Below are 16,902 nucleotides of genomic sequence, written 5' to 3'. Positions count from 1 at the left end.
TTGAGAATCAAGGTGGCTCGTTGTTGTAAATGGTACGTTTTTTCGTTTTGTCCTCAGAGATGCTCGTTGTTGTAAATGGTACGTTTTTTTGTTTTGTCCTCAAGAGAGATGGGGGTGGGGAAAAAAAAAAAAAAAGAGAGAGTTTCCAGTTTCTTTTCAGGAAGTGGAGGAACTATGTGTTGTGACTGGCTGTAAGGCACTGACTCAGGTGTGGTCAGGAGAGATCAGTCATGCTGAGGCTCATGGGTAATCCTGGACGGAGATAAGCCACCGGAACACGGCCATTCTCGCCAGTCGATCCTGTGATGGACAGACGGGCTTTGGAGCGCATCGCATCTGTAAATTTCATCTGCGCGAAACAAGAACATGTTATGCAGAGTCGAGCCATCGCCACAGTCAAACATGGGAAACTGTCGTCAACAAAAGGTGGTATGGATGTAGATAGAAACTGTCGATGAGGAGATCGGGAAACACAGAGAACTCCTTTCACACTTTCAACTTTTTGCTTCCCTCAAAAATGTCACTTCTAAGCTTCCCCAAAAGCTCAAATCGATATTAGGATTTAGATTATCTGACACTGCCACCTATTGACAACTTATATTATAGCATTATTCAATCGCAACATTTCGGGAAAAGTCATTTCTGGCTCGACGACGCTACCAGTCCAAACCAGTCCATCTTTCAAAAATGAAATCATGAGGCGTCTTAAATAAAAGCTCGCATTAAGACGAATGGATGTGATTGGCCAATGAGTAAGTACGTCAAAAGAGGATGATTGGCTAGAAAACAAAAAGGAGACACAGGTGCCAAGTGAGGATTGAAAGTGGGGAAATAATAATAATAAAAAAAAAGATAGAGATAGAGAAGTGGAGGTGAACAAGGAAAGTAGGAAAAGGTAAAGAGGAGGGAAGGAGAAAGTGCGCCACCGGGTGGTGGGAAACGTTGGGAAAAGTAAAAGAAGGGGTGGGTGATGCGAGGAAGCGGTGGGAAACAGGTGAAGAAGGGTCAAGGTATATCACAGCCATAAACATGTTTTATTTTGTATTCAAATTGTTAAGGCCAATGGCAGAATACGAGTCCGGTGCCTAATATAGAGTCCAAATAGCAAAAGTATATGGTGCTTTTAATTAGCCCCTTGTTATATATGGTAGGGTTTGTAGGAACTAGTCACCATTGATGACGAGTAGAACCATAACATAATTACCTAGAAATAACATTAAGTCCATGTATTTCTCCTTTGTTTTCCCTGCGACTAAAATCAAGTCTATTAGAAAATCTTCATATAAATATATAAATATAATTTGACAAAACTTTTTTTTTTTTCCACTTTCAGCGGGCCAGTTTTGTTAGTTACATGCTCTATAATGAGGCTAATCGTCCCGGTGGTCTTCTCCGGTGTTACAACCACAGCCAGCAGGGACCTCCGTCCGGTTTTATATATATGGTCTATGAAAATAAGGATTTACTAAAATAATGCATTTTGGTGACATTCTGCATGGAACCGCATGCTGCCAAAGCCTCTCTTTTTTTTTAAAGATTTTTAGATCATTTTTACATGCCAATCACTCTTGTGAAATCCCAGAAGTGGCCACTAGTTGTCTGAGAGCAACCGACTCCTCGGCGCCAGTTCAGTTTGTATTTGTTTATGACTGTGAGGTAGAGGGAAAAACTTTAGCCATCAATCATCGCTCTCCTACCCGTGTTTAGATCTTGACGCTCTCAATGCCGTAAACGTTGTAGCCCTCTTTATAGGTGGCATAGTTTGGCTGGTGGCTGGGGGACAGCAGGTTGTAGTTGGGGGCGTGTTGAGGAGAAGACAGAGTGTGTGTGTAGTTTCCTGTGTGCTGGGGGGACGACAAGGTGTTGGCTGCCACCTTCATGACACAAATAAAGCCGCTGTTACACCGCTATATGGAAAGTTGTCATGTGACACCGAGTGAGAAGAGATAAGAAGTAAGAGCCGGGCACCGTAGATTGATCACCGAAAAAATACGTGTCAGGTTTTCATCTTTTCAAGATTGTTTAAGTCAGTGATTCTTAACCATTGGGGCCACGGCCCAAACTTGGGCCAATAGTGCCACCTACAGGGCCATAGTTTGTATTGCACTTCATTTCAATTGTAATTACTTTTTATTAAATAAAAAAAATAAAAATTATTTGTATGTATTTATTGTATCTTTAACTTTCTTTTTTTATTTCATAATTTATTTATATTTAATTCTTTTATTTTTTAAATTTTTTTTTCATTACAAGAAAAATAAAAAAAATAAAAATGACTCCTTTGGTAAGGGACAAATTGGTTAAGAACCCCTGGTTTAAATAATACATGAATGAAACTGAAATCGCTCCCTAATGCCCAGATGTCTGGTTTAAATAATACATGAATGAAACTAAAATCGCTCCCTAATGCCCAATTACACAACGTACAATCAAGAACAGGTGAGCACTGAAGGCAGAGAGAGTGTGCATTTGACCATAGCACATGACAGAGAGAGAGAGAGAGAGAGAGAGAGAGAGAGAGGGAAAAATAAAGGAGGTAGAGTCACTGCAGAGTTCACCTCAGGTTAGGTGAAAAGTGCACCATAAAATAATAATAATAAAAAAAACTCTAGCACAATTCATCACAACATTTTCACATAGTTTGTTCAGTGATTGTCGTCATCGCGACTTGAGCTTAACTGTCATTTCATCCGGGCCTGTCTGGGCGGTTAGTTTCCTATTTTACACTAAATAAGCTGAAACGTTGCCACATGAGGCTGCGATTTATTTCCTCACAATCCTATAATCCTTTAAAACTGCTGACTCGTAGCCATCATCAGCCAGTAGTTTTTTTTTTTTTTTTTTTTTAAACCCAGAAATGCTTGGAAATGGAAACCCATTTTGTGAACATCGAGTTTACAACTGGCTCGCACAGAATTGGTTTTACGCGGCTTTATAACATCTATGAAGCCGCGTAAAACGTATGCACATTGTTTTAGAGTCTTTAACTGTTAAAGTATCTTCTTCACTAGAGAACTGTAGTGTTTAAACGGCAGTACATGGTACTATAGTAGAGTATATACTATACAGCAGTATAGGTACACAAGAGCACAAACATTACAGCCAATGGGAGAGGCCGAGAGATGCTACGATGCACGAGCCAATCGGCGTGAGGAACAGATTGTTCTTGATCTCCTCTAGGTAAACAAAGCTAGCAGCGACGTCTTTGAGTTTCTTTTTTGCTATATTTTTACTGTTGAATTTTACGAAAATAATGATAAATATTGTAAATAAAAAAAAAGATTTACCGTGAAAAACTGCGATGTAGCGAAATCGTCTTCGCGAGATTGGATAAAAAAAAAAAGGAAATCTGCGATGTACTCAGGGAGCCACTGTACCACTGTATTACAGAGAACCAAAACAAATCTGCGATGTAATGAGGGAGCGAAATTTGAACCGCGATTTAGACAGGTACCACTGTATTATAGAGAACCAAAATAAAATGCTCTCTGTAGAAAAACAGCAGCTCGGTCATTACTGCATCTTCGGAATAACAATAAGCTCAAGATAGATTTGCGTGTCAGAAAAAAAAAAAATCCTTTTTTTTTTTTTCTTTTAAAATTTGAAAAATGAACCTTATCTGTAAAAGACAAAAAATTAAAATTCAAGTCAATGATGCGCACCTTCATCTTTTTGGCCTCGGCGCGACTCTTGTAGCAGAACTCCACCAGGGCCACCATCATTGCCAGACCCAGACCTCCGACCAGGATGTAGAAGACACCTGCTACATTACTGAGAGACAGAGCGCTGGAAAAGACATAGATTTCACACACAAACAAACACAAACACACACACACACATGCGTCCCCATGCACATACGCACATTCAAACACACACAAGCACATATGGCCCAAAGGAAAGAGCCCCACCCCCGGAGAAAAGTGGGGTTAGTTAGTTTCCCGATACTGTATGAATCAAAAATTTAGACAAATCTGCACACTTAACTAAAGGTATGAACAAATTCTAAACAACAACACACCACTAAAAACTTTTTATTTTTTTTTCTATATGTAAATCAGTGTGTACCTCGGTGTTAATGAGCGCCATATGTTGAACAAACCAGCCATCAGTCTGACAACAATCTAGAAAGTTCTGAGAACAATTCTTGGTCATGTGTTCGTGGTTAACTATCTAACGAATCTGACTTACTGATCTCGGCTTTTTACTTAAGACCCCACTGTATATTTTACACACAAACACACACACAAACACGACAATTATTTTCACATGTAGAGACGCAGAAGAGTTCACACACACATACACAAGTGGGTGACAATTTTTTTTTTTATTTTTTTTTTTTTTTTTTTAAATACAAGTCGTGTTCATTTTGAAAGGCTAATACCGTCAGGCAGCGCCGCGGACCCCTCGAGGGGTTGTGGACCACCTGTTGAAGACCTTTTAAATACTAAGTAAGTAGGAACAGGGGTAGGTAACAGTATTGTTCTATATTGTTTTTGGTTTTTTTAATTTGATTTTTTTGAATGACGGTGCTTTTGTTGTTTTATCAGCCTGTCACTCCGTCTTCATCTTATCTGTCAGCCGTCATGGCAAAATAGAACAAATCCTGACGTTTTGTTGTCATATCATGAAGGGAAACCTGATAGACAGAGTGAGGAAATCATTTGATCCAAAAACAGGAAACGACACCGGCTGCTCGGCTTAAAGCCTTTGCCTCCGAATAAAACTGACCTGACAAAAACAAACAATATAAATGTTCATTCTCTAGACGCTCAAATTAGGTGAATCATCCCAGTTCAGGGATACACACATTCATAATTTCCCTTTAATTTGTCACCCTCCTGCTCATACACACACACGAAGAACACAAAGAACACAAATATTTGACATTGGTTTGGTGAACGTTTGGCTTTTGTCTGGACTCAGACAGAGAAAACCCAGGTGTGGTTATTGAGGTCAGGGGTGTTAACTGTTGCACCTGTCACCACGCCCGGCAGCGATGAAGACCCAGTGGTCCGGACTCAAACGCATTTTCACCTCTGAACCTTCCTCGATGCCGCGGACACTTACAGACATTTACATTAACATTAACTATACCAGATAATCCCGTGGTCCTTTGAAGGTAAAAGGTTATAAGAAATGCCAGCACACTCAACTTGTGTACTGTGTTTATAGCACCCCCTGCAGGACAGGGAGAGATAGGACCAGACCTTTATGGTTGTTTTTTTTTTTTTTTTTTTTAAAAAAAACCGTACTTCATTTTCAGGGTCACGGGGGAAGTTGGAGCTAATTCCAGAGAGTCACCATGTGAGGGCACCCTAAACAGTTGGCCAGTCATTAAAGGGTCAGTTCGGCATATAGACAAATCTGCCGTCACGATGTAAGGCAACAATTCTAACCACTTCTTCCACTATGTGGGGTCCTAACATGAACTTAAACTAAAACCTCAAACCTCCAGGTAAGTCTTCTGTTAAATTTGATAACGCAGTCCTTATTTACATATTTGCCATTTAAGTCTCTTTCCTCAACAACAAAAATGATCATTTTGTCCAATCCAAGTGTCAGACAGACAGATAGACAGACTGGGGGACAGACAGACTTGTGTTAAAGCAGACAAAAATACACAGTGGATAGCTATGTATATTTAACCTCTTCTCTCTCTCTCTCTCTCTGCTGGTTGGACCTCCAGCGACACCTACTGGAAGCAGTAGGCGTCGCTGTCATTAGTGAAAGCTCGAACTATCCTGCACTTTTACACGCTGTCGTTATATCCTCTCCATCTGACGCAAACACACACACGCAGGTGTAAGCCGAGTGTGCATACATTGAATACTGCATGTGAACAGACACGTGTGTTTGACTGACCCACAGACACATATATTTACGACTAACCTTATTGGTGGAGTCCTTGAAGCCACACTCTCCTTTATCGTACCACCACTTGTTTTTCATCTTGTCTAGGGTTCCTTGCTCATTCAGTTTCAATACGGCAAGGTTTACTGGCACTCTTCAATGGGAATAACATAAATAACATCATTATCAATGTTATCTTATGTTATTAGTGGGGCAGCGCTTTCTCATGCTCTGCTCTAACAACCGAGAGAGGGGCCCACCGGATCAGATTTGTTCAGATTACACCCACAATTCGATACTTAACAATATGAGCTTTAGCTCGTGTTTTAAAATCCAGCCCCCAGTATTTTGTTTTGTTGTGTTGTACACCCACAATTCGATACTTAACAATATGAGCTTTAGCTCGCGTTTTAAAATCCAGCCCCCCAGTATTTTATTTTGTTGTGTTGTGTTGGGCCCCGCTCTTTGGTCCCCCCCCAATGAGTCAGAGGAGGAGACGTGCTGCATTGAAAAGCCTCTTTCTGCTTCTAAGCAGCAGAAACTCCTCCAGTCCAGAGCCGTGGATAAACAGAGTTTGGGCCGCTTTACGCACACACACTCGTTATCAACAACTCTCTTCTCCTTCTACCCTTTTTTTTTTTTTTTTTATTTCTTTTCTCCGTTTTCACAGTTGCTGCCATCTGGTGTGAGGTCACCTGACCCTGAACCTGACCTGACCCCTGAAAGCCTGCCCTGATGCCCCGGACCTCAACCAAACAGAAAGCAACACTCAACACTGGTCAAAGAGGCAGCATTCGTGACAACATTACATCTGTGTGGTTTTGGACAGTTAGCAAAAGCTAATGAGTGTGTCTACGTCTGTGTGGCAGGGTCAGACAAAAAAAGAAAAAAAAAGAAAAAAGTAATAATATCGAAACTTATGTTTAATACACTAGTGTTTTTTGGTAAATAGTTAAGAAGATTATTATAAGATTTTTTTTTTTTTTTTCCAAAGTTTGTCCTTCCTCAGACAACTGTCTTATCAGGTATGGAAGATAGGGGGTGATAGATTCAACCCTAATGCACAATATTAACCCCCATAGTAAGAAATAAACAAATAAATAAAACAAAGTGCATATTTCATATGATTTGAACTATTTTGCTTATTATTTTTAATTTTAAGCTATTTTTCCTTTTCCTCTTTTCTTTTCTTTTCTTTTCTTAACAGCCTGCTAAATTAGCACAAAAGTGGCCAAAAGCTAGCTAGTACGTTAGCTATAGGTAACTAGCCCAAATTACTGTAAAACCAGATTAAAAATAAAACAACATTTTTTGTTTTTCGGGGAGAAGTAGTTGAAGTGATAATAAAAGATATTTCAACAGAATTTGATTTTAAAAAAAAAAGGCTAGCTGTGTTCTAATAACAGAACCAGTACATCCCGATGATAATTTCTCACCCTGCTGCATAGCACCGTTAATTAGCATTTGATTTATGCACATCTGGCATTTACAACTTACAAGCCCGTGTTTCCATGTAGTGTTGTTACCATGCTGCCTCTTTTTTTTTTTTTTTTCTTTCTTACATTTCCTGGACTCTCTGGGCCCAGTGTTACCTCTGTGTTTGTGTGTGTGTTGTGTACGTATACGTGTGCACGTGTGTGTACGTGTATTAACCTTGCTCTCCCCTCCACCGCTGCCGCATTCTCCCTTGTCATACCACCACTTGTTTTTCAGTTTGTCCAGCAGGCCCTGCTCGTTCAACTTTAACACCGCCAGGTTCACCGCGTTTCTACATGAACACAGTGGCTGTTAGCAGTTCACACATTCCTTGATGTCACTTCCTGCTGGGCACGTTAGCAACATGAACTCGTAATCCCAAGCAGAGACACAGATTTCACACAGGCACGCACACAAAACGACCTGGGCGAGTTCCACTTCTTAGCAGCGTACACAGTATTAGTAGACAGGATTAGCGTTAGCATTTCTAACCGGCTAGGTTCACGCTGCTCATTGAAATATAGGAATTCTCGTTGTTTTGCCGAGTTTCAACCTTATGCTGAGTTTCCTCTGAAATACACGACAGGCTTCGAGGTGAAATTTTACAGCGACACAATTCCTTTAAATTGATAAATGCTAAATACAAGCGCTAACATCAACTATTATCATTTGTTAAAACACAGTAACAAAAACATCACCTGAGAACGCCACAGTACAGTACGCCACTTTTAAGCATAAACACAAACATACACTACGGAGATTTTAACTAAAACGTCGTGCACAACGTTAGCATAACGCGCTAATGCTTTTAAGTAAATTTAAGTAAATTGAATAAAATGAATACATTCTCTGTAGTTTCACCAACAAAAGCAACTGATGCTTGCAGTCAGACATTAATGCTACTACTCCAGCTTCCACCATTTGCGGCATCTCACCATCACACAAGTTCAAATAAGGCTAGAAAACAATGTCAAGTTGACTCCTTGCATCGACTTAGTCCCTACACTCAATCTTCCCCTCTCTCCTTCTCACCTGCTGCTCATCCAGTCATTAGTTCACCAGTAAATACACACAAACACATGCACACACACACACACACACACCTACAGTGTATCCAATCTATCCGGAAAAACATTTCTCCATCACAGTGAAGATGTAAAATCCAGACCAAAAAAAAAAAAAAGCGGTGAAATAGTTGCCTAGCGATAGCTGCTCCCTAGAGTGGACCGTTCACCGTAAGGTTCGACTAAATCTGCGGTAAATGTCGGTGGCTTATCTTCAGCAACAGTTTTTGATCAGCTACGCTGTGACTGACACTAAACTACTGCTGCCGCTCCAAGGGCTTGATTTTCTGAACCCAGCATGTCACATAAATCAATCATTTTGACCACAGTGTTGGCAACAATAAAAAAAAAATATATATATACCAGTTATCATGCTAGAAGCAGAGACACAGGAGAAGCAACAGCTTGTGTTTGTGTTACTTTTGGTGAGTAAATAAAAATAGAAGAAAAACAAAAATGTTTCCAATTTGTAAACAGTCTGAAAAAAGTCTGGAAAAAAAATGTCTCAGTTTCTACCATGAAATAGTTTCAACAACAGTAACCAACAAACAGTAGAAGTAAGGATTTAAATTAAAGCTGCATTAAGTGATATCTTTGATATTTACGTCAGGTGTTAGTAGATAACCATCCAGTATTTTTAAGGGGACTTTCAAAAAAAATCCAATGAAAATCCAGTTATGTAGTATAACCATAAACACAATTTATGTTTTACTAATATATTCTAATAATTGTTTTACTTTATAATTACCTTTTTTATTTGCTGTTGTGAACCTAAATTGTTTTGGGCTATCTATTTTTGCTATTTTCTATTATTAGCTTTGCTCTGTGCAAAATATTAGCCATATGTAGGCTGACATTAGAAGTCACTTGTTGCTTTAGTGTTGCTATATTATTGTGCAATATGCAGACTTTTTGGGGGGTTTTGCAACCTTTAATAGCCAAAATGTCCTACCAATTTTTAGCTATGTTTTTATTTAGCCTTTACAGTACTAAAAAGAAAACAACATTTTTGACCTTCTATTAGATCAACAAAATAATTAGCTAACTTTTAAGTATTTATTTCAGTGGAATATAGCACGCTGAACATAAGTGTACCACTGCTGTGATGCCTGAATGATAACAAGCCTCCAGTCACTAGGTGGCAGCAACTCATACAGGTGGTTTGTACAGATAAAATATACCAGGTTATCAGGTTCTCAATAGTATTTCGATTGAGAACCACTGGCCTAACCTCACGTAATAAGTTTCTCTCGCAAACTATATTTTTTAATTATTCATCTAGTTGTATCACTTAATGCTGCTTTAACAGTAGCTTTTCCATGTTAAACCACCATCATAACATTCTGGTAAAAAAAGTCAACTTTCAGACGTAGACACAGAGACAGAGAGAAAGAGAGAGAGAGAGATCAGACAGGTTGGACAGAAGCAGACAGCAGCCGTCAGTGTGCTGGGAAGACACAAAAGTGAGAAACACCGTGACTTGCATGCAGCTCAACGTGAACACACGGACAGAAAGACACACTTGGCTTTATGAAGGGATGCAGTCTAAAGCAGTGACGAGTATAAAAAAAAAACAAAAAAAAAAACGTGTCCTTCGTATCCTTTAGCTCCTTGAATGGTTCACTTGCTGATACGACTGTAATCGGGAAAAATATCAAGCCCTGCAGTTAGGACCACTTTACATCCACTCAATGCTCTCGCCATATTGGGCGGAGCAAAATTAGGGTGAAACAAATTGCTTGGAGAAAAAAAAATTCTACGAGCTCTTCTTTAATCAGGTCGAAGGCAATGACCTGCAGAGCTCATCTACAGCCATTTTGCAGCTGCTAACGCGATTGCAGAAATTCATATAAAATGCATCCGGATAGTTCAAGTGTAGCATACCATACTGTCAATAGAATTTTAGGTACTGTTTAGGCTTGATTACTTTACCTTATCATGTCCTTTATCTGTACAGTTGCGGCTAAAACGGTCATTAATAGTTAACTAAGCTAACTACAAAAGCTAATTGCTAACTAAGCCACTAGCATTCATAGAAATGAAACAACTGCCGCTACAGACATTTATAATGGAGACACACAGAGACATACACACACGTAAACAAAGAAGTGTTTAGATCATCAAGTCATAAAGTACTGCATAAATATTGATTCAGGTCTTAAAGAGCCAGCTCATCAAATAAATAAAAGCATTAGAAAATATTAGATTTTTTTTTTTTTTTATTAATTTATAACTTGATTATTTTTTTTTTTTTTTTTTTTAATTTATAACTTGATTATTGTAAAGACAAGTCATTCCAATTCTTGTGATAGCTTGTAGAAGAGAGCAGGAACAGTACCAGGAACTATTTGCATTTCCGCCACAGGATCAGGGGATCGTGCCAGGGATGGTGTGGGTTTCTACTCTAGGCATTAGAACTCAGTGTACGTAGTGTGCAAAGGAGTTAGTGCCAAAATAGTACCTTCTGTAGGCATGGTACGTGGTGTAGTCTTTTTTTTTATAGGAACAATCACATTCGTCAATGGTTGGACTTTAAAAAGGAAAATATGTTTTGATTTTCCCGAAAGAGGGATCCCTGTGCAAATACTGCGTTTCACTGATAGACCACTGAGTTTAAACACCTTTGTGAATTTTGGTCTTGTTTGATGTTGGTTGGTGCTGTTTTTTTGACATGCTACAGAACTCATTTGAATTAGCTTCATGGAACAATGGTGGGATCAAAGGCAGCCATTGTTCCCTGAAAATGGTTCCTGGTACTAACAGGTCCTGAATGAATGCAGCTCGTTTAGACCTGATTTTAATTCTCAACACCCCCCGCCCCCATAGACACATTCGTCACGGCAACCACCCCTAGCTATGAGTCAGAGGTGGTAGCCATGTTCAACAAATACAAACCACTGGATGATGTCATCAGGGTAGGTGGATTATTATAACAACGAGTAAACTGCCATGCCCCATTCATCACACTCGCGTACTGCGACACCCAATTGGCACGAAGGCTTGGGACCGGACTAGATCACTCCCCCATAGTTTGTTTTTTTTTTCCCCTAAGCAGTGCTGCATGTGACCATAGCCACCGATGCTAACACACTGGCTAACTACAACCTGACTCTTGTAGCAGAGAGTTAGCCAATGTTTGTTTTGTTTTTTTTACGAGTGTTACCTGCGAAGAAATTGCTCTTGTCTATAGATTTTCTTTTACGAGTTTGGAAAAAGCAGAGTAAAATCGGGGGGAGCGACAGTGATGCTAGGCAGCAGGTTAGTAGCGTGAATGTTACATGGCAGTGCAGGTTGGCCAACATTGTTATACTGATCCACCCACCTTAATGGTGATCCTTTAGGCGTGGCGATGCCGTAGCCTTTGGAGTCCAGGTTCCCGCCCACTTTCATGGTGTCACAGGGCTTCCTCTGCTCGATGTACTCGTTCATGGTGGACTCCAGCAGGTAGGCGTACTTCCCCTTGGACTTGCGGACGCGCAAGACGCCCTCGGACGTTTTCTTGACAAACACGGAGGGTTCCGCCGACTTCATGTACTGCCACATCTTGTCGAACAAGGCGATCTTTGAGCGCTAAAAAAAACAGATAATCAAATAAGTTACTCTAAGGCAAACACGTCAAACTCAAGGCCCGGGGGCCAAATGTGGCCCACCAAGCCGTTTTGTGTGGAAAAAAGCAATTAGTAAAATCCATGCAGCAGAGTTTCTTAACCTAGTTTTTATAATCAATCAAATTAATAATCAATTGCAGAAACATGTCTTAGTCTGTTATGGAGTAGTTACATCTATACCAGGGGCCCCCAACATTTTTGTCCCAAGGACTGGTCAGCCAGTACCACCCGTTACTACAGACCGGTACCAAGGTGCTGAGCAGTGAAGGATCATTGCATTTTCAAAATAAAGCATCTGTTAGACTGTATTCTGTTTGTATCAGTCTGAATGACCTATTATTTTAGAATACTGCCAGATTAAGTAGTAAATAAATATGACTGGATTTTCTTTGAATTAAGTAAATTAAGTACATTTTTTCACTGTGTCTCACTGCGGCCCAGTACCAAATGATCTATGGACTGGTACTGGTCCGCAGACCAGGGGTTGGGGACCCCTAATCTATACAGTCTTCCAGTTACAACCGGCCCTTCAAGGGGAACTGTATCGCTGATGTGGCCCCCTGGTGGAAATGAGTTTGACACCGCTGCTCTAAGGTCTTTCTGAACAAACGAAACGCATTAAAATGGTACATCTACAGTTTTTAATGACAATTCCCCTGAACCGAAGATATATAATTACTGTTAATCTAAAGTGATCTTTATCAGCAGGANNNTTGTCACCTGTCGTTTTCTCGTCATTCGTACGTGACTTAAAACTAAAGGTTGGGATAGCAAACTTTCTGAGCTTACCCTGAAGAATTCCTTGGTGGATCCAGAGTCCAGTGTCCCATAAGCAATTTCTGTCTGCTTGGCCAAGTCCTCAGCACTTTCGATGGGCGAGACCATCCTTTCCACTGTCAGAAAGGCGGCCAGGTTGGCAGTATATGAGGAGATGATGATCAGAGTGAAAAACCACCAGACACCCCCTACGATACGACCTGACAAAGACCTGGACAGGCAACCGAAACGATATGAAGAGAGAGGGAGAAAAAAAGGGTAACACATACCATAATAACAGTTACACGCCGCCCCCTTCTGGAATGATTTGGTAGACCATAACGCCTATTTGCCACAATGTCAACAATATAACTGTCATTTGAACGGCTAGTAAAAGAATTTAATTTAAAAGAATCAGATTCAATACAAACCTGGGGGAGATATCGCAACCCTGACGCATAAAAGCTCCCAGAGAGAACCACAGGGAGTTAAAAATCCCAAACTCATTCGTGGATTCTGTGGTTAGCGGCAGAGCGCCATCCTCTGGCTCCTCTAATGTCCATTCATAAGGGCTGAATCTGGATACCTACAAAGACATTACACGGTTTTGGTCTCATTTTACATTTCACTTGACCTTTTTTTCCTGCCTTTAACCTGGTCAATATATGAGCTTATGTATACAACACAGAGTCACACCTACCAAGAAGAGAACAACGCTAACTCCTATGTAGGCAAAGACAATGCACATCCAGATTTCATAAGCCAGTGGGTCCAGGAAAGAGAAGACTCCAGGTTTGGACTTCTGTGGCTTCTTGATCATGATGGAGATTCCCAGAGACATGAAGGGTTTGGAGAAATCAATCACCTCCTCACGGACCAGCGTGATCGTCAGTGGGGCGATTGCTATATCAGCTTTCTGTTCGGAGACACGAGGACAAAGTGAGAAAGAAAAAAAAACACAATTATGAACAATGTATTAGCAATTGTTATAAACATTTGGTTAGAAAAGTTCAATCCTGGGAGAATAATGGAGTTAGCACTGCATATTTTTAGGGGTTTTTCTGGAAATGTTGCAAATGTGCAGTAGGTTAAAATCAGGCACAGTTAGAAAAGTCTGCCCTTTGACTTTTCTGCTGCTGCTTTGAATACATTATCCTGCCTCTTGACTTCTTGACTCTCTATATCATACGTGTCAAACTCAAGGCCCCGGGGGCCAAATGCGGCCCGCCAAGCCATTTTGTGTGGCCCGCGGGAGCATAAAATGCATTTAATAAAGTCCATGCAGCAGAGTTTATCAACCTATGAAATTAAACGTTGTTTTTTTATTACATAGCAATGAACAATATCTGTAGCTTGAATAAACAATAATCAATTGCAGATACATGTATTAGTCTGTTATGGAGGAGCTACATCTATACCAGACTCTATTCTGTTTGTATCAAAGTCTGAATGACTTTTATTTTAAAATATTGCCAGATTATCGTCAAATAAAGAAAGTAACTGGATTTTTTTTTTTTTTGAATGACCTATGGACTGGAACTGGTCCGCCAACCGGTGGTTGGGCGCCCTTGCTCTATCCAGTCCTCCCTTTAAAACCAGCCCTTCAACAGGAACTGTATTGCTGATGTGGCCCCCGGGTGAAAATGAGTTTGACATATATATGAATATATGATTCAAAAAGAGGTGAAGCGAAGAACAATCATATATTTTATATATATATTTTTTATATTTTATATTTTATATTTTATACCTACCCCATACACAAGCTCTCCGACCATACCATTCCAGATCTTGGTTTCCGCATCTCTAGCTCCATATTTACCATCTCCCACAATCTTTAACTGGTAGCGTATGCCACAGTGTTTAGCAATCTCTGCCGCCAGGTCAACGCAGTAACCTAGCATTCAGCAGAACACACGTGTACATAAGAAACATTCTGTTTGAAGAATTTTTTAATTGAGTGTTTAGTAAAGTGACAAAGACACTGTATGAAAAAAGTCAGCGGAAAAAAAAAATGACTGAAAACATTTCTCTGTGTGAGTGCCGAAGTTCTATTAGCATTTGCTAGCACATGAGCTAGCTAGCACTAGAAAAAAATCTAGAATATGGCTACCGTTTAGCTCATCGTCGTTTAACATAAATCACATGACCTCAGTAATAGATTTAACTATTGTAATAATGCCACACTTAAATATGTTTGTGTTACAAATTCTTCATATTTTTAAGACAATACATAATAATAGATTGTGGACATACCTTCATAACGCTCATTGTCTTGGAACATCTCGGCATTTTTTTTCAGCATAACATAGGGGGCCTCCTACATGTGGATACACACACACACATATTTAAGATAAAATCACTGCTGAAGACAGAATAATATCATGTATTAAAAATGTGTTTTTATACCAGTATAGTTGTCACGATAACAGTCTTGTTTTCCATTCCCATGGTGTCATTGGGATAAAGGTCTGACTTTGTCACCACCATCTTGTCCACCTCGTTCCAGTAGCCAATCTTAAAATCCAAACCAGGCACACACACACATTATACTCTATATGTTCTTAACTTAAGCTTGTCATCTTGGTTTTCATGAAGGCGGTCTAAAAATGGTCTGTTACCTTCACAGGTCCATTGTTCTTCAGCTCCATTACGGTGACCGAGTAGTTGATTCTCTTCCCATACTGGTCGAACTGGATGTTTCCTGTTAAACCATCCGCACGAACCTGCAGACACGGTGGTAACAGTGTTACAAAGCGACACAAACATAACACACTTCAACAGTAAGTCTCATGTTCTGATGCCGATGCCGATGCTGAGACATTTCCAAAATGAAGTGTTTCTAATTGGTTACCTGTTTGAGGGCGCGTTCTATTTCCACACCCTGTGACCACGGCACCGCAGGGTTGGCCAGACAGTCCCCTGTATTCCCACGACGGTTCAGGTCTATTCTCTGTTTGTGCAGGAAGCGGAACGCCTCGGTCATGACGTGGACGGCGTCGTAGGTGAGGGCGGAGGTGTACTGCAAGACACACGTGAACAAGTGTCACCTTGGAATAGACAATGGCCATTTCCTATAACGGGGGGTCCTCAGGACAAGGTGGGGTAATTAGAAGATAATAAATGTAGATTTTACTCTGATTCTTATGTCAGCTCCTGGATACTCCTTCTCCTCCAGAGCTTCCCATCGCTGGTCAAACTTTGCCACCACAGGGTCATCGAAGTCTACGATCTGGAAGCCTGACACATTTGCACCTCCATACTGGATTTTGGAGAGGTCTCCATCAAGGAAACCCTGTGATGGAAAAATTAAAAATACTTTTTAGTTGAAACTCATGCATTGCCTGAATTTTTATGCAAATAATGATTTGTTACATAAGCGAACTAGCTGTATGTTAATTAATTTTGATCAGGGCATATTTTACTCTGATAATGACGATGGTATTTGCACACTCTACTAAATCAAATGGGTGGAATGAATGTTGGCTGTTCTTTCATTTTGGCAGGAAAAAAAAATATTTAAGATACTCACAAGGTTGGCAATGATGTAGTGGTATCCTTTGACATGTCTGCCTATGGTGATGACCTGATAGGTGAAGAACACAAGATCATTTTGGTCAGTAACACCATGAAGAGTGTATAGAACAAGAACAGAGTAACCAGTGAGTTACTGATACAAAATCAACACAGGCCGTGGTCAGTCCATATCCTGCCTAGACAACCCCAAAATTTCCCAGTGTTTACAGTGGTGACCTGGAGAGAATTTCTGAGGACTTCACATTATCTCATTGGCAAAAAAATGTGCCAAATAACATGTTTAATATACAACAGCCTCTGTATCTTCTTTGCTGAAACTGCTAGCTTTCTCTAATAATCTTAGGCCGTCGCAGATTGATATCTACTGGTCCATTTCATTTTTTTAATTATGATAAGATCGCATGATCAGACTGGAGCCAACCTGCTCCATGATGTCTTTGACTTTGTCCTGTTCACAGTCCAGGATGATGCGTCGCTCTTTGCGAATCTCCAGGTCCTGAAATCAGATTACACATACAGTGGGGTCTGCGTTATCAAAGCAGTGAAGATTAGCTTCACTAGAATAGCGACACTTTTAAATTCTGCATACAGGAATCTACAGATTATTAAAA

The 16,902-nt window shown here is 40.1% G+C and overlaps 1 protein-coding gene across 1 annotated transcript in view; it reads right to left on the bottom strand.

Annotated features, from left to right (window-relative positions):
• Positions 1-261: 261 nt before the first annotated feature.
• LOC103384293 (glutamate receptor 2-like) overlaps positions 262-16,902 on the bottom strand; it is a 16,871-nt gene continuing 230 nt past the window's right edge. The window contains exons 2-18 of the mRNA XM_025058501.1: positions 16,713-16,787; positions 16,287-16,340; positions 15,891-16,049; positions 15,609-15,776; positions 15,376-15,480; positions 15,164-15,271; positions 15,011-15,074; positions 14,509-14,651; positions 13,455-13,670; positions 13,186-13,340; positions 12,788-12,986; positions 11,713-11,960; positions 7,504-7,618; positions 6,465-6,471; positions 3,663-3,790; positions 1,698-1,874; positions 262-349 (exon numbers count right to left, since the gene is read on the bottom strand). Coding sequence (XP_024914269.1) covers positions 1,704-1,874; positions 3,663-3,790; positions 6,465-6,471; positions 7,504-7,618; positions 11,713-11,960; positions 12,788-12,986; positions 13,186-13,340; positions 13,455-13,670; positions 14,509-14,651; positions 15,011-15,074; positions 15,164-15,271; positions 15,376-15,480; positions 15,609-15,776; positions 15,891-16,049; positions 16,287-16,340; positions 16,713-16,787 — 2,115 coding nt within the window. The 3' untranslated portion in view covers positions 262-349; positions 1,698-1,703. The remainder of the gene's footprint in view (positions 350-1,697; positions 1,875-3,662; positions 3,791-6,464; positions 6,472-7,503; positions 7,619-11,712; positions 11,961-12,787; positions 12,987-13,185; positions 13,341-13,454; positions 13,671-14,508; positions 14,652-15,010; positions 15,075-15,163; positions 15,272-15,375; positions 15,481-15,608; positions 15,777-15,890; positions 16,050-16,286; positions 16,341-16,712; positions 16,788-16,902) is intronic.

This window comes from Cynoglossus semilaevis, chromosome 9, assembly GCF_000523025.1.
Source record: "Cynoglossus semilaevis isolate Cse_v1.0 chromosome 9, Cse_v1.0, whole genome shotgun sequence".
Lineage (NCBI taxonomy): Eukaryota > Metazoa > Chordata > Actinopteri > Pleuronectiformes > Cynoglossidae > Cynoglossus > Cynoglossus semilaevis.
The sequence above is the reverse complement of the archived record's forward strand: the minus strand, read 5'-3'. Positions and strand labels throughout refer to the sequence as shown.